This window comes from Manacus candei, unplaced genomic scaffold, assembly GCF_025592945.1.
Source record: "Manacus candei isolate 608988 ecotype Guabito, Panama unplaced genomic scaffold, ASM2559294v1 h1tg000025l, whole genome shotgun sequence".
NCBI lineage: Eukaryota > Metazoa > Chordata > Aves > Passeriformes > Pipridae > Manacus > Manacus candei.
In genome coordinates, this window is record NW_026138073.1 from 946,133 (window position 1) to 970,383 (window position 24,251).

The 24,251-nt window shown below is 48.5% G+C and overlaps 1 protein-coding gene across 5 annotated transcripts in view; it reads right to left on the reverse strand.

Annotated features, from left to right (window-relative positions):
- The window catches only part of GRM7 (glutamate metabotropic receptor 7), a 226,359-nt gene that overhangs the window by 23,130 nt on the left and 178,978 nt on the right, over positions 1–24,251 (reverse strand). For all 5 annotated transcript variants that reach the window (XM_051788655.1, XM_051788651.1, XM_051788652.1 and 2 more), the window contains exon 8: positions 21,164–22,099. In XM_051788655.1, coding sequence (XP_051644615.1) covers positions 21,164–22,099 — 936 coding nt within the window. The remainder of the gene's footprint in view (positions 1–21,163; positions 22,100–24,251) is intronic.

Below are 24,251 nucleotides of genomic sequence, written 5' to 3' on the forward strand. Positions count from 1 at the left end.
AAAGTCATTCTGGAGGATCACCCTCACTCACATCTCCTTCTCTCTCAAGCAGATTCTGAATATTGACAGATTTTGACTTCCCACACTGTTACAAATGCATGGACTTTGAAGCAGGCACTGGAGAAAACCCAACCCTGAGGACATCATTCACATGCAAAAGCACCCAGATTTTATCACTTCTTTTACATAAGTGATTTCCATTTGAATTTTAGATTTCTGTGTTTTCCAGATTCTTGCTTTATTCATGCAAATGACAAAAATTACCTTCAAAACCTTGAGAGAAAATTAGACTGGTCTGGAACACACACATCTAATAACCAGCAATTTTTACAGGACAAATTATATCAATGGATGATTTTGCATGAATGTGATTTCTCTGGGAAGAAAAGCACTGCAGGATCAGGCCTCTGACTCTTTGCTAACCCAATGGAAAGATTTCCAGCTGCTGGGCCATGGGAACTGAACTTAGAGTTTATATAATAACTGAACTGATGGCTGCAAATTTAGAAAAGTCCCTTTAGGAGTCAGAAATCCTTTTTTGTACGCTAAAGCTTTGCCTTCAGTCTAATCAGGAGCAACTGCTCCTTTTCTCCAATTCAGCTTTCTAATTATGCACTGAATTGTGTTATTTTGCAATATGGAAATAAAGTGGTAACTTGAGATATTTTTGGACTCGTGTTATTACAAGCCAATTTATCTCACTTTTATATGGGAATTAAAACAAATGTTCTTACAGATGAAGTAGACAGTTTATAAATCTCCCAGAAGGCTCTTCCAGGTCATCTGAAGATTCCATCTCATTCTCTACATTATGTTGTGTAAATATAAGAACGAGAAACACTTTTTAATAAAAATGAAAATTAGCTTCCACTGCTTTATGTGCTTGTAAAAACATGGGAAGTAAAAAGTCCTGAATATCAATGTGCTCTCAGCCACCCTGGTGCCTGATGCCACTGCACAGGCTGTGTGGGGAGGGAAGGTCCTGCAGCACCACCCTGCTTTGGGCAGCACCCCCCTTCACTGAAACAACCCCCAAACCAAACTCTGCTCCCGTTTCCCTGGACAGTTTGATTTGTGGAAGTTTCAGGCACAGCCATGTCCTTGCACAAGGATTGCACACTCTGTTGTCTGGGAAATGCAGAATGTCACACGTGTGGCAGCTCTGCCAGCTCTCAGTCCTGCCCTGGCTCAGCAATCAGGGGTGGGAATAAGATGATCCTTAAGGTCCCTTCCAACCCAACCTGTTCCATCATTCTATGATGTGGTTTTACATTTATCATGACACCTCTACAGACCTTTGCCTTCCTGTGCTCCTGTGCTCCAGAGTGCCCTTGGCACAGTGTGAAACAACCCCTGTGCCCTCTGCAGTTCCAAGCCCACCTCACCTCAGGACCAACACCAAGTTCCTGTGAACAGCATTTCTGAACAGAAGGATAAACTCCTGGTTACCTTGATGGGTCAGCTGTGAAACAGCCGTGCTCATGTCCAGCACTGCGTGTCTGTGTGCCCAGGGAAGTGTCACCAGCCCAGGGACAATGCCAGTGTCACCAGCTCAGTGCCAGTGTCACCAGCCCAGGGACAACACCACCAGCCCAGAGACAGCGTCACACCCCGAGCAGGGCAGGGTGTGAGCAGTTCTGTCCTTCCCGTTCCTGGCAGCAGGAGGCTCAGAACACCACAGGGAAATCGGGGTCCTGTTCGGAGCCATCCCCCCGCAGAGCCCGTGCACAGGCAGCCAGCACACAGCAAACAGCTCCAAAAGGACTAATTTCCAATTCCCTCTGCCTGTTCTTCTGATGTCACCCTGTCAAAGCCAATGTGCATTTTCATGTCCTAAGAGCACACAACAGATCGAGGCTTTCAGCTGGCAGTTCACAGGCAAACTGTGGAGTAAAGATGAAGTAAACTGAGGTATTTTACATATATTGAGTATTTGAGCTCAATATTTTATACAACTCATTCCCTTATAATAGAAGCCTCCTTATGTAAGAAATTTGCATACATCAGAAATAAATATTTATGGTTTATATCTGTAATTTGTATAATAATTCAAAATAGCAAATGTTAAAGCACTTGCTCTGAGGGTTATGATGCAGATACAGAAGGAGGAGGAATTTTGTCTCTCTTGCCTGCAAGAGAAACTCAACATGTTATCTAGAAGGAAATTAAATTAGCCAGATAACTGGACAGAGTAGCAATGGAAAAGCAAGTTGCTGCTTCCAAAGCAGCTAAAAAGAAATGGAAGCAGTATCAGAGACAGTCCCACAAGTCAGACAGTTTATACAGCCAATATTCTGCATAGAATCCCCAGCCTTGGAAAAAGAGCTGCCTTTGCTTTCTGCAGCAGGTACAGAGACAGCAAAGATGCCCAGGAACTGCTTGGAGTCACTTGGGAGTTGCTGAGCCAAGAAATGAGCAGTGCTGGCCCTGGCTCAGGTCACCAAAGGATTGAAGGTGTTTGGAGCAGGTGCCTCCCTGGAACTGACTCCTGAATCCCACTGTCCTTGAAGCAGAAATCTGGCACAGAAGGATGTGCAGGAAAACAGCCTGGCGAGGACAGGAACGTTTGAACTGAGGTCTGTGCATCCCCACCACTGACACAGGGGGAAGTTCTGCCTCCTGTAGTTCACCTGCACTTGTTCTGTGCTCCTGCACCCCCAGCACTGCCCTGAGCCTGCCGGCCCTGGCTGGGGGGGACAATCGTGGGTCCTGCTGCAGATCCACGGGGGGGGGCAGCCAGAGGGGGTGGCAAGGCTGTGAACCCTGTGCAGGTCACAGTGAGGACAAGCCCTCCCTGCCCTGGCCCTGGGAACAGAGGTGGTGACAATGGAGAGACAGAAAACAGCTGCAGGAACCTCTCCTTACTTTTCATCCATGCTAATTCCATGTCCATGGATGATGACCACCAGAATTTGAAATGGATGAAGTTTTCCCACAGGATCCCAGTCAAGGCTGTTACCCAGTGCAGTTCTGTCCACAACATGAGTGTCCTGAGACCCACCAAAGCACTTCTTGTGGGTCACTAAAGGGTCTTCAGTGAGAAGAAGTGTCAGTCACAGCTGGGCTTGGCTGTATTTCAGGCACAGACAGGAGGGAATAGCTCCAGAAATCCCATTATCAATCCTCAGAACTGTCTAATATCTCTTGCTTGGCATTCCTGTTTGTTATAATAGCTCTAAAATAAGTTACACATCACCAAAAGAGACAAACACAAAGTGCAACAGAAGTAATGTATATCCCCAACTTCTATTATTAAAATAATGGCTTTTCCCTCTCTCACGGGTTGAGCACTTGCTTTTTCTGAGCTAGGAATAATTCTTCATCTGTCACTTTTTCCAAAAAAACCAAAAACCAGGAAAAATGAGAAAGCCTTCATTGCAGAGCTCCCCTTGCTGCTGCACTGCTAAATTGACTGACACACAATCTTGGCATTTGAGGGTATTCACAGCCAGACTTCGGCTGCTGTTGTAAATCATATTTCTCCACATTTATTGCATTTTATTCATTTTATACATGACCAGAGATTAGAGTTCAAATGAAATAGATTTTGCTATCCTTCTTACATTCCAAACGGCCCCACTCTAGAAATCTTTAATTTTACTCACTTCAACTATTGAATAATTCAATGTAAAAGGAGAAAAAAAAACACATCAACCCTGTGACACTCAGTTTGAGATAGTGAAGAAAATAAAGCAGGACCCCAGGGCTGTGTCCCTGCAGCCTGGTGAGCACAGGGACCATCTGGCAGGGACACGACTGGCACCGGAGCCACCGGAGGAATGGCCACCCCAGGGGGCTCTGGGAAGGAAAGATGGGGCAAGAGCCAGGCATGGGCCAACCCTCGCCCTGAAACGTGGTTTGAGAAGGTGTGATCATGAACTGACCCTTTTCCAGCAATATAAGATCATGGAATCACAGAATGGTTGGAGCTGGAAGGGACCTTAAAGCTCATCCAGTTCCACCCTCCACTGTGCCGGGTTGCTCAGGGATAGTGGTGATGCTCTGCAATCACCCAGATCTGCCACCACCATCCTCCTGCCTTAGTTTCAAGAGAAAAGTTGTGGAAGAGTTGAAAGCATCCCATCAGACCAACCATGAGCATCCAGGGGGAAGCCAGCCCAGCAGAAACGCTCAGGATGGACTTCCCAGAAATATCCTGAGGATCAAACCTTGCCCAGCCAGCCCTCCCACACACACACTGCTTCCTCCCCAAACAGCCACCCAGGGAACACGAGGCAAAGCTCTCTCACAATTTCTCTTGCATTATTAAAGCATTCTAAATAGAAAAGAAACCCGGGCCACACCATTTCAAGACAATTCCATTTACATTAGATGGAAGAATGAGCAGGAGGAACATCAGGGAAAGGTATTGACTATAGAAAGTAAAACAAAGTGCAAGTTAATGTGTGTATAAGTAAACACACAGATGGGCAAGTAAATGGGGAACTAAAAATATTATGGCCCTCATAAATGGCCGTGCATAATAAATCAGGTTTAAAGAATCTGGCATGCAGAGAAGGCTCTCAGCTTTCTGGAACTTTACTTTGCAGTCATTCAGGATACACAGAGCTAATAAATAGTCAAAAAACCCCCCAAGAATAAAGAGGTATTTTTTAAAACAGAACTTTAGATGCCGATTGTGTTGAGGTGAACCTCTCTGATCACCAGGTAAAGGAATTAAATGCTCTTAGAAGAAGTCTCCATCAGATCAAGAGGTGCTGGCATTTAGTACCCAAGACAGGAAAACCTGGAGTAGTGTTTGGGTTTCTCACACTGGAGGTACTTTTCTCTGGAGTAAAAAACCCCTGGTTTGGAGAAGAGTGAGCAGTGCCAGGACAAGGGGAATTAGCTTCAAATGGAAAGAGAGCAGGGCTAGAAACCAAGTACATGTGGCACTGCACAGTATGGTTTAGTGGACATGGGCATTTGTTCTAGTGATGATCTTGGAGGTCTTTTCCAACCTTGATGATTCTCTATTCCAACCCCACTGCCATCACTTCTTGGGATAAACCTGAGAAGGACCAAACATCTCTCTGTCCCCCTTTGCATGGAGCCTTTTGGAAGGCAAGGTACGAATCATCTCCAGATGTAAAGAATCTTCCTCTGAGGAAAAGCAGGATGGAAACCCACCAGCAGGAGCTTCTACAACTCCCTTTGGCTCCCAGGTTGGCTCTTCACACACAGAGCACTCCTGTCAGGGTGGGCAGAGGAGGGGAGATGGTGTGTGTTGTGCAGGTCAGGTCAGGTCCCAACCAACCACGGGCTGGGCAGTGAGAGCAGCTCCCGGGTCTGCATGAGGTTGTCATGGCAATGGAACTGTGAGTGCAGGCCAGGGGAGCTGCAGCTCTGCCTTGACAGCCAAAATTATCCATAGCCTGGAAACAGGAGGCACCAGTGCCCTGATGGTTTTCTCCCTGCTCAACACTTCAGCCAGGCTGGGGCTGCAATTCCCTTGGCTTTCACTGCCCAGGAAATCACTCAGCTGCATGTCAGGACAGCAACCAGCCCCTTCAGATAAGGTGGGCAGGTCTTGCAATGAATTCATAATCCAGAATAAATATGAGCATTTCCATAGCTCTCTCATCACATGCAGTAACCCAGTAAGCCAATGTTGAGGGGGGGGGGAAAGAAGGCAAATAAAAAAGCCAAGCCCCAAACCAGCCTTGTGTGAGGGCCAATCTCAGCCAGCGCTGCAGGGCAGCCCCAGGAGGGGGGATCTCCTGGAGTTCAGAGGGAGCTGGGAAGGCTCATGTGCACACTCAGTGCCTGTCCCACTCCATGTAGTCCAGGCTTTCCTGACCTGTCAATCTGGAGTCTGACAAAGCCAAAAAGCTGGTATTTCAGCCCATGCCACGCTCCTAATGAAGAGCAGGGATCTCTGCAGAAGGTTCATCTTACAGAACAAGCTTCAACACTTTTCTGTCCTTTCACTCCAATTTTTGTCCCCCCAATCCAGTCACATGAACGTTTTATTTCTGTCCAGCCCCTTGAGCCCAGCTGGGAGGATTTCTCTGAGATAAAATGGTACTAATTGTGGTCACCTCCCTTCCTCCCTGGCTGTGGCCCTGCTCTGAACCCCACAAAAGGCAATGGGAACATTCCAATGTCAGTGAAGTTTCACCCAGGCCTGTACTGAGAATATATTCCATATATTTGCATACCAAGTATGATCTAATTCTTCTTGGAGACCTTCAGGGGAACTCGAAGTGCAAGCTGGTGTCAGGGAGGAGGGGGGAAGGAAAAGGCTAATCCTACACTTATCACTTCTCTTTAGAGCACTTCAGAGTAGAACACTGGTAATAAAAAGCACTGTCAAATATGTATGTACATATGAAGCAAGCCAGCTGACTTTTGAAATGATAATGTAATTATTATTTAAACCAGAGCATTTACATATTGCTTTGGCTACTTAGAAACAAACTTGTGGCTGGAGGTGTCCTTTGGCAGCACAGGGCTGGTCAGGAGCATGTGGACCATGACTGCATTCCAGTACCAAGAGCAGTTGGCATTTGCAGCCAATCAGTCACTTGAACTGGGTTATTTATTCATTTATTTATTTATTACCATGCCCAGAGAAGCTGTGGCTGCCCCATCCCTGGGAGTGTCCAAGGCCAGGTTGGATGGGGCTTGGAGCACCCTGGGACAGTGGGAGGTGTCCCTGCCCAGGGCAGGGGTGGCACTGGATGGGCTTTAATGCTCTTCTGACCCAACCATTCTATGAAAATGATTTAATTTTCTAAAGGATGAAGGTGAACAGAGAGTGGAATAGAGCTGCCTAGAGAAATGGAAGATTCATGGATAAAGTATCAAAGCCTTTATCCCTCACCAGCTAACATTATGATTTAAACCCTGGCACAAGAAGGAAAATAATTCCTTGTAATAAAAAATAAAAGTTAAGCCCCCAACCAACCAACCAAAGGGATTTCAGACGTGGGGTGTGGGCGGCAGACCTTGGTTTACCCCACACATGGTTTCAAATGTGCCCACACGAAGGATGACCCCAAATAGTCCCCCCCAGATGCACCCCTGAAGCTCTGCCAGCAAACCGCAGCATCCTCCTGCCTGAAAATGCCCTTCCCGAGGCTCAGCCCCAGCCCTGTGATCACGGCCAGGTTCGTGCCCGTCCCTCCCAGCACAGCCCCCTCCTCTCGCCCATCGCGGGGGCTCCCGGCGCTCCCCGACATCCCGCGCTGCCCTGGTCCGAAGGGCTCCCCTGTCCCCTCCCGCCACCTCAGCATCCTCCATCCCGCGGGAACGCGGCCGGGCCGGGAGAGGCACGCCAGGAATCCAGAAAGCTCCGGGATCATTTCGGCGCAGTCATTCCCGCGGTGCAGGGGGGCACTAGGAGGTGTTAGTTTTCTCTATTATTCCTTCAGAGCTGCGCAAGTTTGCATTTAATTAACTCGGTGACTCGAGCCAGCCAATTCTTGTTACTACTAATGTATCACAATTAGAACAAACCGTTGCCATGGTAACTGCACAATCCATCATAATTCCTACACCGCCTGCCTGGCGTTTGTGCAGTCCCGGGGTTCTGTGGCACGCAGATGGGCGGTTATTGTTATGCTAAACTGGGAATGGGTAATCCCACAATACAAGATGATTTAGGTGCTCATTTAAGTGAGATTTAATTACAAAAAGTCTATCATTTTAGGAACTGCCAAATTCCAGTCATTCCACGATCCCCCATATCGTTGGGAGGTGCCCCTGTGCTAATTCACAGCATCGCAAAGAGCTTCCTTTCTTAATTATCAAACATTGCCTTTCTTGTCGTAAGAATAACCCAAATCTCCATCTCAAATTAGATGCTGCAATAACAATTTACAGCAATATCCAAACCATTTTCCAGTGTGGCTTCATGAGGTCATACCATGTCCTGCATTATCCCACCACAGCTCTCAATTCCTCATAACCAGCTCCAAGTTAACTCTGGAATTAGCTCCCTCATGTCACACCTCAGAGGCAACACTGAACTCACTCTGAATTATTTAGAGCTCCTTAGCAGCAGTTTCACTTGGGGTACTCAAGCTGAAAGGAATCTGGAGTATTACAGGGTGAGAAAAAACAAGCCAAAATCAGCTCAAATGTTTAACTCATCCACGGTCTGACAAAAGATAATGGCCCACAGACCCTATTCTGCATCTTTATTTATTAAATACGTTTTAACGGGATGAAAAACCAAACCCTGTTTGTTGCTGCCCCCTGAGCTGCACATCAGCTGCACATCACCTCACCCTGAACCACTGTATTTGCTGACTGCTGTGCCCTGGCACACGGGAGGAATAAATGGGGAGTATTTGTACCTCCTTGGTCTCTGCATGAGGAAGCCACAAGGAAGCTTGTAAATACAAAGCTGAATTTGTGACAAACTGTACCTTCTGTCAGCGACGAGCCCGGGGCCTCAGGGGAGAGAGAGCATCCACAGGAGGAGTTTTTCCGAGTGTGTGATTGCAACCCGGCCGAGCCAGCCCTGCTCCCACAGGGAAGTTGACTCTAATAAATGTTCTCTCAGGCATTACCTCCCGGGCCCAGGGGGCAGCGCCGGGCTCTGCACGGCCCCCGTGCTCCGCAGCCACCGCCTCGGCTTTGTGGTGGGTTCTTCCCAAGAATTCCTTGCTCGGGTCCAAGTCAGACTAAATCCAGAGCCAGCGCTCGGCACACGCAGCAATTACCGACAGGGAGATTTAGAGGCCCTGACCTTTCTTTCTTATCTTCAGTCATTATCAGATTTCATCTTCCAGTCAATAAAATCTGCTACAACGACATTGATTTTGAAGTTCTGGAGAATCAAATCACTTGACTTCCTTGGTCCTCCAATTAAAGCACCAGCATAAATCTTAACTACTTCCTAATACCAGTTTTCACAAGACTTTCTCCAGCTGTAATCGCGTTTAAGCACCTTGGTTAAACTAATTGATTTCCATTCCCTCTAGTTACCATCACCTAACACAGTCAGTGCCGAGCCTTCCGGTGTCTCCACTCTCCAGTTTACCGGTGAGTTACTGTGGTAGTTCAGTTGGTAGCAGGATCTGTTCCACCACTAAAAAGAGCTATCTTGCCTTCAAATTATATTTAATTATCTCCGTTAAACATTACAGGCTGCTCTGATGCTGGCAATGTAAATCAGAGGGAACAAGAGGACGATGAGAGCACACTGTTCATCACAGGTTTTGTCCTCCTACTCTCTCTGCGCTCCCTGAAGTGTCTCAAGAGGTAAGGCCAAGGCAGATCTTGTGAGCACTCCAGGTATTCACTTCACAATACACACATGACCTTTTACTGGTGAAACCATGAGACTCAGGGGCATGGGCAGGGTTAAACCTCAGCTCTCCCTGCTCTGGCAGAGGCAGTTCAGGGCTGAATGGATGTTGTTTAATGGGCAATTAGCAGCGTAAGAAAAGCTGTTATTGCTGAGTGAGCAACCCCTCCTTTGTAAATACGAGTTTCACCTCATTCCTCCCCGCTGGGTTTTGTCACCACAGATACTTCAGCCGTTCAAAGGCCAAATGCCAACACAGACTGAATAATCTCCTGGTGGAGCCCCGACGTCATTAGCTGGGAAGCGCTAAACCTGGGAAACCCTTTCAGAAAGGCGTGACAATAACCGAGGTCACTGCTGTCCGCGGGCTGATCCGTCAGGGGACCCGGCTGGGAAACACCTGCCAGGGAAGGGAGCCTGTCCTGTGAAATACGCTGTGGGCACAGTCCAGGTGCTGCCCACCCCCTGCCACTGCACTGCTCACGTCGGGAAAGAAAACGCGCGGATCTGCAGCTCCTGCTGCTGCCACAGGGCAGAGCCGGGCACCAACAGCACGGGCGGAGTGTAACACGGAAACCATGGCAAAGCACGAACTTGCAGAAGGAAAAGGTCTGCCTTGGGTTTCTTTCACACTCCGCTGGTGCCAGCCCGCGGGGGTGGCTCTGCCGCGGCCATGGGCAGAGGGGACGGGCTCCTGCCCCCCAAACCCTGCCGGTGTCACAGACGGGGCAGTGCCCCGGCACAGCTCCTGCCCCCCAAACCCTGCCGGTGTCACAGACGGGGCAGTGCCCCGGCACAGCTCCTGCCCCCCAAACCCTGCCGGTGTCACAGACGGGGCAGTGCCCCGGCACAGCTCCTGCCCCCCAAACCCTGCCGGTGTCACAGACGGGGCAGTGCCCCGGCACAGCTCCGGCCCCGCTCCCCTGTGCTGCTGCACCTCCACCCCCGCAGCCTCGCCCAGCCCCGTGGAGGGCCGTGCTGCTCCACCGACTTCCCTTCTCTGACGGGGGGAAACGAAAAAACCACAATCTTCCTCTGATCTCTCCACCAGGTTCCCTTTTCTCTTGTCCCTCCATGGGAGCAGCTCCTCTCGTGTCAGTCGTGGACTGCACTTCTCTTTGAGAGCCTTTTCACTTGTCATAAGGCATCGATCCTCTGCCAGCAGTTCTCAGCCGCTTTCTGTCCTAAAACACCATCGATGTCCCTGCAGTGCCAGGGACACACGGGCAGAGTGGGAACCGCTGACATCCCCGTGCCTGGTACCCGGGGGCTCTCTCTGGCTGTGCTCGCTGTACAACAGGGACCCCTCAGTCCCTCCTCCGTGAATCGGTGTCAGAGCACTGCAGGGACCACAGGACATGTCCTGCTGGTGCCTGTGCTGCTCCCCCAGCACCGACAACCCCACAGGGCACAACATGACTGGGGTGCAGCACCCCCAGCTCTGCTGCCTGGCAAGGAAGATCCTCCCTGGCTGTTTTGGCTGAATCCTTCTGGATGAAGACAAACCCAGATTTTAAAAGAGCTGTTGTTTCAAAATACAGAAACATAAACATGCCCCGAATCCCTTTTGACAGGATACAGTTGGGACACAAGTTTTTTGCTTCAGTCTACAAGAATTCACTGTTATTTCTTTTTAAGCTTCTGCTAAGCTTATGCCTCAAAGACAAAACACAAGACAATTTCTATGACTATGATGGTTTCTACTTTTATTACTATTACAGGCCTGCTTAAAACACTTAAAACAACAAATAAATCCTTCAGGTCAATATTTTTGCGTATAGTAAAACCTCTTTGCCTTACACTGAATTGCCTTTGCTAGAGTGAAAATGCTCTTTCCAGAGTAGCTGTTTCCTTCCCCTGCAAACCCAGCAATATTTGGCTCACTGATGCACACAGAGGACCTGATGTTTTGGTGTTAGAGGATCTTAGAGTAAACTGCCATGATCTCCAGGATCGCTGGAAGCCCTGCTTTGTGGTGGGGAGATTTCCCTACCAGTGCCTGCAACTTTGGATTTTTTACTGATTTTGTAGGAATTTTTTTGCCGAAGGACAGTACATTTAGATTAGATAAAAGGAAGAAATCCTTCCCTGTGAGGGTGGTGAGGCCCTGGCACAGGTTGCCCAGAGAAGCTGTGGCTGCCCCTGGATCCCTGGAAGTGCCCAAGGCCAGGTTGGACGGGGCTTGGAGCAACCTGGGCTAGTGGAAGGTGTCCCTGCCCAGGGCAGGGGGTGGGATTGGATGGGCTTTAGGGTCCCTTCCATGATTCCGTGAATGGGTAGCTCCAAAGTTGAATGTTCCCTTCATTCCTCACTGGTTTGGGGCAGGATAATGCCATGGCACTGCCCATGGGAAGTCACTGCTCTGCGATGCCCATCCCACAAGCTCCCTGACCACATCAGTGCAGTTCACCTGGCTGCCTCCTGCCTCTCTCCTGGCAGTGTCTTTGCTCCTTCCACTTTGTTTCTGTTTATTCTAAAGCAAACAGAAGAAAATTTCCACTCCAGCTGCGTGACAGAAGTACGGGCAATAGAGGATGCTCCTTCTGCTTGAGGGTACTTGATTTGGGGCCTTTGCAGCCTGCTTTCATAAGCCACTCACAGACAGTGACAAAAGTACTTAAGGACCCATTCTTTCTGCTGAAAGCCTTGATCAAACAAAACCCTGATTCCAGCATCCAAGTTCAGCAAGAAAATTGAGAAACATCTGCATAACTCACATTGTATTGAATAAGCCCTTCATGGTTTTCCTTTTGTTGCTGGATGAGCTTAGAATCAGCAGCCATTATTTCTTACTCAAAATATCATTATTATGTTTCTACAATACCCGTGGGGTTCAGAAGCTGGCTGTGATCTGCTCACAGAAATGCTCCTTCAGCTCCTGGTGTTTGGCTCCCAACGCTGGCCAGGAGCTCCGGGGTTTCTCTGCAAAGATCATTAACTCTTGTTCAAGCACAGGAGCATAAAGGGGACTGAGGGTTTCTGCAGCAAGAGTCAGACTGAACCATCCAGCACAGACCCAGCAGAGCACACCAACCTCTGGCCACCTCTTGGGGATAATCCTATTGAGACTGACACAGGGAATGACCTTCCAGTACCACCCAGAGTCATCCCACCCCAAAAATGCATATGCTGGAAGAGAATCAGAGTTACAGGAATACATCAATCCCTCTGGGAAACCACGTCATCTTTGTAATATACTTATTCCTGCGTATGCAGGAATTTCAAAATAACCACTGAACTCTTAGACAATCGTTAGGGTTGGAAAAGACCTTTGGGGTCATCAAGTCCTGCCATCAACCCAGCACCACCACCACGTTCACCACAAGCCATGTCCTCAAGTGCCACCTTCTCATGTTTTTTGAACACTTCCAGGGATGGTTTCACAATGTCTGTGAAGATACCTTATCACAAATCCAAACTACCAGCAAAGACATTCAAACATAAACTCACTCCCCTGCCCCCGTTTGGGGCAAATAATTTTACAATTAATTCCTTGTTAACTAACTTTGAAGAGCTGTTTTATAATTATACATTCAGCCCTTGTTCCTATACACAGCTACCTCTAGTCCAGCACTACTCAGAGTGTTATTCCCAAAACAGGGTTTGGCAAGACTGAGATTTTCCCTTTGCTGCCACAGAAATGCATCAAACTGGAACCCCCCCAGCCCCGCCCAGCAGCGGGGAATGGTCGATGCAACAGCTCTGCTGGGGAAATTGTGTTGTCAGCTCAAGTGAGTTTGACATTCAGAGCTATCACAACGCAAGCAAAGAGAAAAGTTTCATCAACACAGTAATTACTCCTCTGGACTCAGCGGAGCCGCAATTATTTCCCGGTGAGGGGCTGTCAGTTTGTGCTGCAGATAAAAACTGTTGATAGGGCTGCCAGGGGCCTGTGCAGAGATGGCTTTTCAGATGTAAAACCCTCCTGGCAATTCTACATTTTCTGAAAAAAAATAAGGATCCAAAAAAGTACATGTCAACACTACGCATTAAACACCTACACGTTTTTTCCTTTTAAAATTGTGTTGCTTTTTAGCCAAAGGCAGTGAAGTTCGCACTAGAAATTCCAGGGGAAAAAAACCCCCTTTCTTCCCCTCTTTTCCTCTTTTGAAAACAGTTCAGTGCCTGTGTGTGCACTGGACAGGGGCAGGGGTGCCCTGCACAGGGGTGGTGAACCCGAGAGCCACAGCTGGGCTCACACAGGCCACGTGCAAGGGCACCAAAGATGGTCCTAAAGCTGCTGTTCTGGTCAGTGAGAGTCCCAGAGCTGGGACTCGTGGTTAACTGGGCAGAGTGGGAATGCAGGAGGCTGAGGAGGAGCTGGCTCTGACTCCTCGTGCCAGTGACTTTGTGCAGCACCTCGGCTGCACCAGTGGTGTGGAGGGAGGGTCAGGCTGGATCTCAGGGAAAGGTTCTTCCCCCAGAGGGTGGTTGGGCACTGCCCAGGCTCCCCAGGGCAGTGGGCACAGCCCCAAGGCTGCCAGAGCTCCAGGAGGGTTTGGATGATCCTCTCAGGGACAGGGTGGGATTGTTGGGGTGTCTGTGCAGGGACCGGTGACTGGATGGTCCTTGTGGGTCCCTCCCAGCTCAGGAGATTCCATGATTCTATACTTTTCCCCTCTACAATTCCACCTCCTTTCTGGGTTCCATTCATTTCTCCATCTTCCAAATAGTTTTTTTTTTCCTGCCTCCTCAGCACAGATGGGAATGGAAAAGGCTGGAATCATCACAGCAAAGAGATCCCTCAGTGTTGACATCAGACATCAAAGCTGCTGCTCTCAGGCTTCAAAGGGTCCCTTGGGGATGTTAACAAAGTCCTTTCTGCTTAAACGAATCCATCTCCACTATGAGACAGCACATACAAATTCAAATGTGGTATTATTGCTCCATTATGCAGGTACCTGCTCCAATAATTGAAAATTCCACAAAAAGAATTGATTGTTAATTATCTTTTAGCTCTCCCCTCTACCTTCCTGTGAGGAATTACTGTATGAGCAGGAACACGAGGACTGTGCCGCCTCTGCTGCCTGTCAGCTGTGGCAGCCCCTGGCTGGGATGTACCCCCTCCTCAGGTAATTATGTGGAACATGATTGTGGCCTTGGGCTCTGCCTGCTCAGTGTTTGCAATTAGATTGGACTACAAAAGTACATATTAACATTAGAAGAGCATTACAGTGCAGCAAACGTGATAAACCAGAGCCCTGGTACTGCACCTTCTGCTTCTGCTCTTTGAAGAATCATAACACCATTAATTTATGGGCTGCTGAGGAGGATCTAATTACCCCAGTCAGCCCTTATTTCACTCAGTGTGCATGGCTGCTGTTACCTGCCTCTCAATACCTGCCTTGACAGCACAGACCTGCAATGCCAGTGCTCCTGCAGCCTTTCCCCTGCCTGGCTGAACCTGCAGGGTTCTGAGTGTGGTCAGATGGGAGATCCCCCAGACCCCCCAGACGGGATCAAACACAGGCAGAAATCCCTCTTCCAGAGGAACCCTGCCTTGGCAATCCAATGTGGGGGATACATTTACTGCCAACACATCTTCATTTTCCAAGATGCTGCCTTGAAGAAGGAGAAGCCTCCCAGCAAAGCACAGGGAGAGGAAAACAAGTGTGTGGCAAAAGATGGACAACTCCAGAACTCAGAATTCCTGCAGCACTCACCACTTCATTGAGCAGATGTAATTACTGACTTTCTACTTTTGGGTTAAATCAGCAGCACTGACACGTTAAAAGCCTTTTAATTTGTCTGGTTTTGACTAGAAACAGCACCCTTTCCATTTGAACATCAAATGAATGCAGGAGGTAATAAAGTAAATCTTACTGAGAACTTTCCTGAGAAGCTGTTTAAGATTTTCTATTAGTCCTACAGAAATTAAATTTGGAACTCTACAGACACTCAAAGGTTTTCACGAGGGTTTTTATACACTTTTCAGTAGTGCTGACAAAAACCCAGGCACCAGATCATTTTAGTAATGAAGGTTATCACCCTCCCAAAAATTCCACTGATTATTTCACTTCTAGATTTCAAAGAACACCTAATTTCCCCTCAATTAAAATGCAGCCCTCCAATGCTGCACAAAAGTGGATTTTATTGAATACTCTGTGCTTGGAGGATCTCCAGACCTCACAGCTTCAGTCTGGAGGGCCTGAACTGAAATCAGGTGAAGCTGCTCTCCAGTTCAGGCTTTTCTCAGGAGAACTCTAATGCCAGATCCTTAAATTCCATGGGGTTCTCAGGGATACAACTGAGGCTGGATAAAATGAAGAACTTCAGCATCTGAACATGCAGACCCCTAAGACAATGAATGAAGTGATGGGCAAAGTGAAAGTGCATCAATGAGAGCAATTAATAGCTGTGGTTAATGAGTTTTATGCAGGTCCCATTACTGGACTCCTTTAAACAGAAGCTGCAATCCACGAGTGTCCTTGTGTGAGCCCCAAATTATGGGACAGAGTCACATTCCCTGTGAGCCTCAAAGCCTGACTTTCTCCACCATCCAAGAGTATAAAACTCCAACAAATATTGCATTAAATTTTTCATAACTCCCAAATTCACACAGGTAGTTGCTATAGCAACTGTCAGCTCAAGACTTCCCAGGGGAGAAAATAAAAGTGTGTCCTACCTGGCTAATTGCTATTTGTGTTACAGAGAATTGAAGGGTAACTTAGTTTCACCAAAAAATAGAACATAGACTGAAGTGCTCCCATGCTAATGTGACATTATTTAATCTGAATAAGAATCCACTTTGCATGTGCCTTCAAATTATAGTATTTATGGAACATTCAAACAATAAGTAAAAATGTTGCTGCCAAATATGCCCGACTTCCCCTGCTTGTTGATTTGAATAAAAGGGGCATTAAAAATAGAGAAACAAGAAGAAAGGTGGAAGAGCTGATGGGATTAGGGACTTCAAATTTCACAGTGCTTGTATTACGACAAAAAAAAAAACCCAAGCCAACAAAAGCTTACAACCAAGGGGTCCTGCAATCTGGATCCAAAAATAAGCTGATGGAAGCTGATGACTGTGGGATCAACCATTCCCCATTTCTCATCATTCCAGGAAGAATAAAGCTCCCAAGCAGGGTGACCACACTGGCTGAACAACCACCATCACTCACTCAGAGTCACAATTAGAACCTTTTTAACTTGCAGAAAGTCCTGAAAATCATTCAAGAAAAACTCCCATCTGGAGGATATATTCAGGAGCACACTGACAGTTATTGCTGTCTTGTAAACACATCCAGAAATGTATTATTTTAATCTTAGCACAATTACTAAATGAGAGCAATCACAGCTACGAGGCAACAGAACCTCCTGAAACACAAAAATAACGATGACATATCTCTCTATATTAGTCCAATGACATAATTGGAGAAAATCAGATCCTGGGGGGATATTCAATCCACTCAAGTACATCTGTACGTGGTTAGAGAGCACAGTTGTGGACTTCAGACCCACAGAGACAATGATTCCTTTTCTTCTGACCCTCCCAGCCCTGGCAGGTGCCCCAGCTGCTGGTGCAGGGCGTGAGGAGCACAGGGAGCCATCCTCCTGGGCAGCAGAGCCAGCCAGGGGCTGGGCAGGAGAGGGGCCTGAGAGGGGCCTGCCCTGCCCACCACAGAGAGCACACTGATGGGCAGCTTTGCCACCAAAGGATCTCATTTTCCAGTGTCCCATCCTCAGCATTCAGGAAGTTTCACGGAAGGAGCAGAGTGTTTGTATCCGTGTATGGTGCTGCTAAAGAGCCAGAGGGGCAGAAAATAGCTCGTGATCTCACAGTCCTTCACAATTCCAGCGGGAGAAGAAAGGGAGAAGACAGTGGCAAGAGAAAACCCACCATATCCAAGGCTCCTGAACACAACCCCTGGGAATTCCTGGAACACATGGAATTCCTCCTGCCCTACTGATCTCCGTGCCCCACACCAGTACACCCAAATCCAACATTCCCAGCCTCCTAGCACATCCTTCCTGTGCAAGTGCTGTTCAAATAACTACTCCCAAAACCTTCCTTAAAATTCAGGATGTGCTTTTTACCTCAGGTACCTTTCTGGGAGGTTCTCCTGCAAGTGAAAAGGAAGGGAGGGATGAAGCATCTCTTGAAGGGCAACTGCTTCACTGGCTGAGGATCTGGGAGGTGAACTTCTATCCACCTACCTCAGCCACCTTCTAACATTCACTTAATCACAAATACAACTTAATATTCAGTTAATCACAACTTACATGACAAAGGTTAAAAAAAATGGTAATAATAGTGTTGAAAAGTATTGGTTTTCCTAACAATAAATTGACTTCTAGGGGCAGAAAAAGCAAACCAGTGTTTTTAAGAGCTCTACATTTCACATTGATTTTGCTACAGATGGTTTTTCCCCTTCACTTTGCTTGTACCATTGAAGTGTTGACTCTGGAAATCTGCACCTGTGTAAGGCTTTAAAAAAAAAATTACACTGCAAGAGAGACTAATAATAAACAATCAAACTATTAGTGCCACTGTGAGGTGGCATTCCCAGGGTGTGTGAGAGCATGTCCCAGCCCCTGCCACGCTGCTGCTCCTGAAGGTGCCTGGGAAAGAAAGGCAACAAAAAGAAGTAACCCCAAGAAATTAAAACATGTGCCTTTGTGAAACCAGGTTGATCTCAAATGCATCTCCAGAGTGTGTCCTGCCAGGAACAGCCTGCCCAGGGAAGGAGCACACGAGTTGTCACCACAGCAGTGCCAGCCCGGGGTCCTGGGGGTGCCACACACAGGGACAGGACACGGGGACACGGCCCCAGGCAGTGCCAGCAATCCCCCAGCAGTGCCCTGCCCTGCAAACCAGCTCCACCCAGGCAGGGCACAGGGACCAGGAGGCTGCAGGATGAGTGAATCCCTGGGCAGGACACATCCCCACACCCCCACACCCCCCATCCTGCCACTGCCCTGCTGGAATTCCTCCCCTGCTCTGGGTTATTGATCCCCTGAGCTCCTGCCCTGGCACAGCAACCCCTTATTGATCCCCTGAGCTCCTGCCCTGGCACAACAACCCCTGCTCAGCTCAGGAGCCGCCTGGTATCGACTCTGCCTCCAGCCCTGACTCCTGTAATTGCTTCAACAGCTCTGCGAGCTCCCTTGGCCTCTGATAAGATCCCCACACATCCAGGGAGAATTTAAAAGAGTTTTGTTGTCAAAAACAATTACACCAGGAGTGCAAAAGCTGCATTTTATCCCTGCAGTGCCTCTCAAACATCTGAGTGATCCAAGGCAGGGGCTGGGCAGGAGGAGGAGCTGGGACACCCTGTCCTGTCCTCAGCCCAAACCCCCCTGAGCCTTCAGCTGGGGATGGTTCTGAGCATTGGGAGCTCAAAGTTGGACAGGATGTGACCCCTCTGCTTCATAGGGACTCCTCTATGCAGTTCATGGAACGGCTTGGGCTGGAAGGGACCTAAAAATCATCCAGTGCCACCCCCTGCCATGGGCAGGGACACCTTCCACCAGCCCAAGTCACTCCAAGCCCTGTCCAACCTGGCCTTGCACACTTCCAGGGATGGGGCAGCCACAGCTTCTCTGGGCAACCTGTGCCAGGGCCTCCCCACCCTCACAGGGAAGGATTCCTTCCCAATATCCCATCTAAATCTCCCCTCCTTCTGCTTAAAGCCTGTTAGTGCCTTTCTACAGATTCCACACTAAAGGAAGGATCTTTATGAGCAAAGCCATGGCACAGTTCCAGTCCCCAGTACTGTGTCCTGATCCTCAAAGGTCATATATCCCATATTTTGGGATATATACAATGCATAGGAAAACACAAACCCCCCACCCCGACACACAACCCCCCCAGTCCTGGACAATCCCTGGCAGCAGAGCCGAGGAAACTCCAAAGGGCCGTGAAACATGGGAGGGACAACCACACTCCACACCCCAGGAATCCACTTGCTGCATTACCAAACTAAGCCTATAAACCACAACTGACCTATAAATCATAACCAGCCATGTGTTCTCTCAGTTTTTGGATACTGGACAAAGAAACTGGTTAAAAAGGTCTGGAATCACCTTTTTCCCCACGCCATCTTCCATACGCCTCATGTTTTATCTCCCTCCTGTAGCACAGACTGGTATCTGGCCTTCCTCACACCTTCCTGCCTCCCTCCACCTGCTGCAAATGCTACTGCTCAATTTATTTGCCTTCTATGAATTACCTGCAGCACATTTCGAGTTCTTTTTTTGTTGTTGGAGGTGTTATTCTCTATCCTGAACAAGGCAGGTGTTTTCAATATGCTTTCTACCAAACAACATTATGCTTGTATTTATTGATAAAATAAAATAAATCCACACAACGAAAACCACAGTGTTATGTATAACACCATTCCTCAGTTTAAAAGATTGTGCTGCATGAGATTTTCAGCAGGTGCAATTTCCATTTCAGCCCAGGCCTCTGTGGCTAAGCTACAGCACAATATTTTCCAGGAAATATCTGACAGGAAATCACTAACAATCACCAAAAACTACAACTCCCACTCAAAAAAGGGAGATGGAAAAGAAAGCAAAGCACAAAAGCTATTGCAGCTCCATCTCTTGCAGGGCAGGAGGGGAAGCCCCAGGAGCACAGGCATGGGGGTTTGGCACCGTGTGCTGGGCCAGGAGCTGAGGGTTCCAGTGCCATGGGAGCTGGACAGACCGACAGGGGACAGACACAGGGACTGCACCTGAGGACATCCCAGTGCCCCCTGCCCAGGGAGGATCACTCCTGTTTGCCAGACAAGACAGGGCAGCTCCCAGCCCAAGGAGCAGGGCACAGCCCTGGCAGCACAGTCAGCCTGGGGACACTGGGAGCTGTCCCTTGTCCCCAGTGTCCCCCCAGCTCTGGGCAGGGGCACCCCGGGCTGGGGCACAGCCTTTGTCCCGGACCCTCCTCTGTGCTCTAGAGCAAATCAGGTTCATCATCATCTCCTCTCTGTACTATGGCAATTTGGGCACGAATCTGCTGCTTTCCCAGTCCAGGGTAATTCAGCTCTGCAAGCACAGGAAAACCTGAAGCTTTTGCTCCCAATGGCTTCGGATGCCGGCAGCAGCCTTGGGAATTCTTTGTGTTTTCTTATCAGCCTGTTACATCTTTGCAGACAACAGTTTAAAGCCCTTCATGTGGGTCACCTGCAGGCCCCACTGCCAGGCCGGGAGCCCAAAAGCTGCTCCACATTCCCTGTGTCAGACCCAGGTCACAAACAGACCCCACTGTGGTTAAAGCTGTTTCTGCTGCTTCTTATCTCTCCCTTGGCAGGGAGAGCAGAGCTATTTGAAGTGTTTGTAAGCCTTGGCAGACCTCCTTTCCAGCTGAAATTAATTCCCTTTGGGGATGCAATGGCGGCATGGGAAGCCCATTGCAGAGGTGAGACGACACACAGAAACCTGCACAGGGAAGTGTGGGTTCAGGGACTGGGGATCACAGACAGCATGCTATGACATCCATGCCCAGTCTGTGCTGTAAATGTGCCCTGGGGCTGCTGTTTGTGACACAGAGCACTCAGCAGGCTGTGCACTCCCTCAGTGCCCAACTCCAGAGGCACAGGAGTCTTCTGAGTATTTTTTGAGAGTTTTCTTGCTTATATCTGGTATTCAAAATGATTGAGTTAGGAGATGCCTCTTTCTGGATAATAATGACAGCTAATTCCCACTTATCTTACTGAAAGGATACAACTGAAATGGATGCAACAATAAAACTAATGGCTAATGTGATTGTTATTGATCATTTGCCAGATTATAAATGAATGGCCCACGAGCTAAATGGGGAAGGAAAACAGTGCCATATATTGCCTGTGTCTCGGGAATGAGCTGGCTGGAGAGCTCATCCGGAAATCCACGTAAAGCTGAACATCAGCACGTCCTTAGAACCACAGTGAGTCCTGAATATCAGGTCTGTTCACTCTCACCTACCTTTTCAGCTGACTGGGCAGTGCCAAAAAATATTGGAATGAAGGCAAGCCATACTATACAGGTAGTGTACATAGTGAATCCAATGGGTTTGGCTTCGTTAAAATTCTCTGGGACACCCCGAGTCTTGATGGCATACACAGTGCACGTCACCATTAGCAGAATGCTATAACCCAAGGAACAAATGATTTGTAGATCCGTAATGTCACATTTGAGAACTCCTCTGGCCTGATCGGGGTTCATAGTTTTCTGCTCATCATAATCTATGATGATGTTGGGCGGGTCAACCGCAAACCAAATAAAGACCCCCAGGAGCTGCACCGATATGAGGCTGGAGGTGATGGCCAGCTGGGACGTGGGGCTGATCAGCCTGGGCGCCGTCACCGACTTCTTGCCCTGCTCGAAGATGCGGTAGATGCGGTTGGTCTTGGTCAGCAGGGCCGCGTAGCTGATGCACATGCCCAGCCCCAGGAAGATCCTGCGGAAGGAGCACACGGCCACGTCGGGCTTGGCGATCATCAGGAAGGTGATGATGTAGCACAGGAAGATGCCGGTCAGCAGGACGTAGCTGAGCTCGCGGCCCGAGGCGCGCACGATGGGCGTGTCGTTGTACCTGATGAACGTGGCCATGACGAAGATGGTGGCGATGATCCCCAGCATGGCCAGGAAGACGGGGATGACGGCCCAGGGCGAGTGCCACTCCAGCTTGATGATGGGGATGGAGCGGCAGCCCGTGCGGTTCTCGTTGGGCCGCTCGTTGTAGGAGCAGAGCAGGCAGGTCACCTCGTCCGCCTGGTACTGGTACCCGTCGCACAGCTCGCAGTGCCAGCAGCAGGGCATCCCCTTCACCATCTTCTTCCTCTCGCCGGGCTTGCAGGGCAGGCTGCACACCGAGGGCGGCACCTCCCGCACGCCCCCGCCCCACTGCATCTCCTCCACCTGCGGCACAGGGAACAGAAACACACCCTCAGTCAGGTGGCACTGCCACAAACCCCGGGGGGAACCACAGCGGGGAGGACTAAGGGGGAACCTCGATGGGAAAAACCCCACTGGATAAACTCTTTAGGCTGCGGACGCCTGGAAACGCTGCAGGAACTGCACACACGGGTGTCTTTGCAAGGGACTCTGATGCACAACAGTGTTTGCTGCCTCCATTTTTCATTTTTGTTAGTGGTTAATTCTGGTGGAATGACACACAACATCACATAAAACTGTGGATTGAAAACCTCTTGTTTGTGACAACTAATAAGAACACTGCAGTGCTCGAGGGAAGGCAGGACTCACATTCACAAATGCTTTCCACGAAACCTGGCACTTCTTACCGAGGCCAAAACAGAGATCTCCTTCCTGGAACTGTGGCTGACCAGGTGAATATTTTAAATAAGGTGGAAATGTGTTTTATACAGGGCATGGGATCAGTGAGAACATGGCAAGGTCTGCAGTATGAACCAGGTAAGAAATATGAAGGACAGAGAAAATGGTCACCAATGAAAACTGCAATAATTAGATAATATTTCATTTCAAAGTCACATTCAGCTTTTGAAATACCACACATGCTTCTGGGAATGCAAATGATAAATGATTATATTAAATGTAGGGAAAGTCTCACTTATTCTGCAGTCTGGAGAACCCTGAACTCCGAAGTATGTGACAAAGGTTCCCAAGTACTGTGGAAAATTAGACTCACAAATAATTTCAAATTATGTCAGACTAAAGTCACTCACCAGGCTCCAGGAAAAAGGGGGGCTCAGCATTGGAGCCCCCATGAAACAGTCCAGACTGGAACTACTGGGAAGGTCCTGGCATTGCCAGCATCAGCTACCAACTCAGCTGCCCAGCAGCATTCCAGTGGCTCTACCAGCTGCTCTGTGTGTGTGTGTCTTTTCCAAACATAAAACCTGATCCCCTGGGACAGATGTGAATAAGTGCTATTAAAAACAAAATTTCAGCTATTTCTCTTTAGGTCACTTAAATGCTGACAAGCTCCACTATTTTCCCTACAAGTAAAGAATTCTAGAATGTGTTTCTTGAATCAGCTGCCTTGATTATCCATGTCCACAGGAAGACTGGGGTTTGCAAGGCTTAAATTGAAGGATTAAGTTGCACTTTCCTAATTTAATTCAAAACAGATCCTATATCATCCTAATTTCATACATGTGAAAAACCCAAACCCTGCAGTCCCACACTGCTCAAACCCTGGAGAGCCAAGAGCCTGTCTGTGAAGGCTGTAAAATAGTGCCTCCATAACGGATATTCCAGAGCTCTGCCACTGCCTGGGAAACTTCATTAACCTTCAATACCCTGGAAAAGAGAAAGATCCATGAACCCTCCTTTCATGCTGTGCTGAAGGTGTGCAGCTCGCAGAAGGCAAAGGAATGCTGATGATAAAGGGAAATGACTCATTTAATTGCACTGGTAAATTGTACTTTGGTCTTTCTGGAAGTGGAAGGAGCCAGGAAATCCATTTCCATGCCTGACTCCATCACTGCTCCAACACAATGGTAACAGCCCCTACAGAGCTGGAGCTGAGCTCCTGGGCTGTGGGAATGCCCTGTAGGAGAGCTGGGGAACTGGCACGTGCCCACATCCCTGACTCCCTGCAGAGGCACAGGTGGGGCCAGTGCAGAGACCCAAAGAGATGGTGAGGAAAGAGAACCAGGGCTGGGATCTCTGACCCCTAAAGCAGGTGGGAAAAGTTCATGGCAATTCCTTAAGAAACCACCTGACTGACCCTCTGCTGCTCCCTCTTCTCGATCCCTGATCTGTGTTTTGCCCTTTTCCAAGGTGGACTGAGACAGGGGAACTACAACTTACCTGGGTGTTTATACCTAGGGAGTGAGTCACTGACCCAGTCCAGAGCCTCCATTTTCTGTCATAACTATTACCCACAGAGGTTGTTTCATGCCCTTTCTGCAGCAGACATCGATACAAAATGAGAACATCATCCCAACTGCTCAGATTTTGACCCAGTCTGCAGCAAGGAAATGATTTTCACAATTTTCCACATGCTAATATCTTCAGAACCACAGACTGATTAATGTGTTATCACATCCCTGCTTCCCCTTATGGCTACAAAAGGATGAATTTCCAT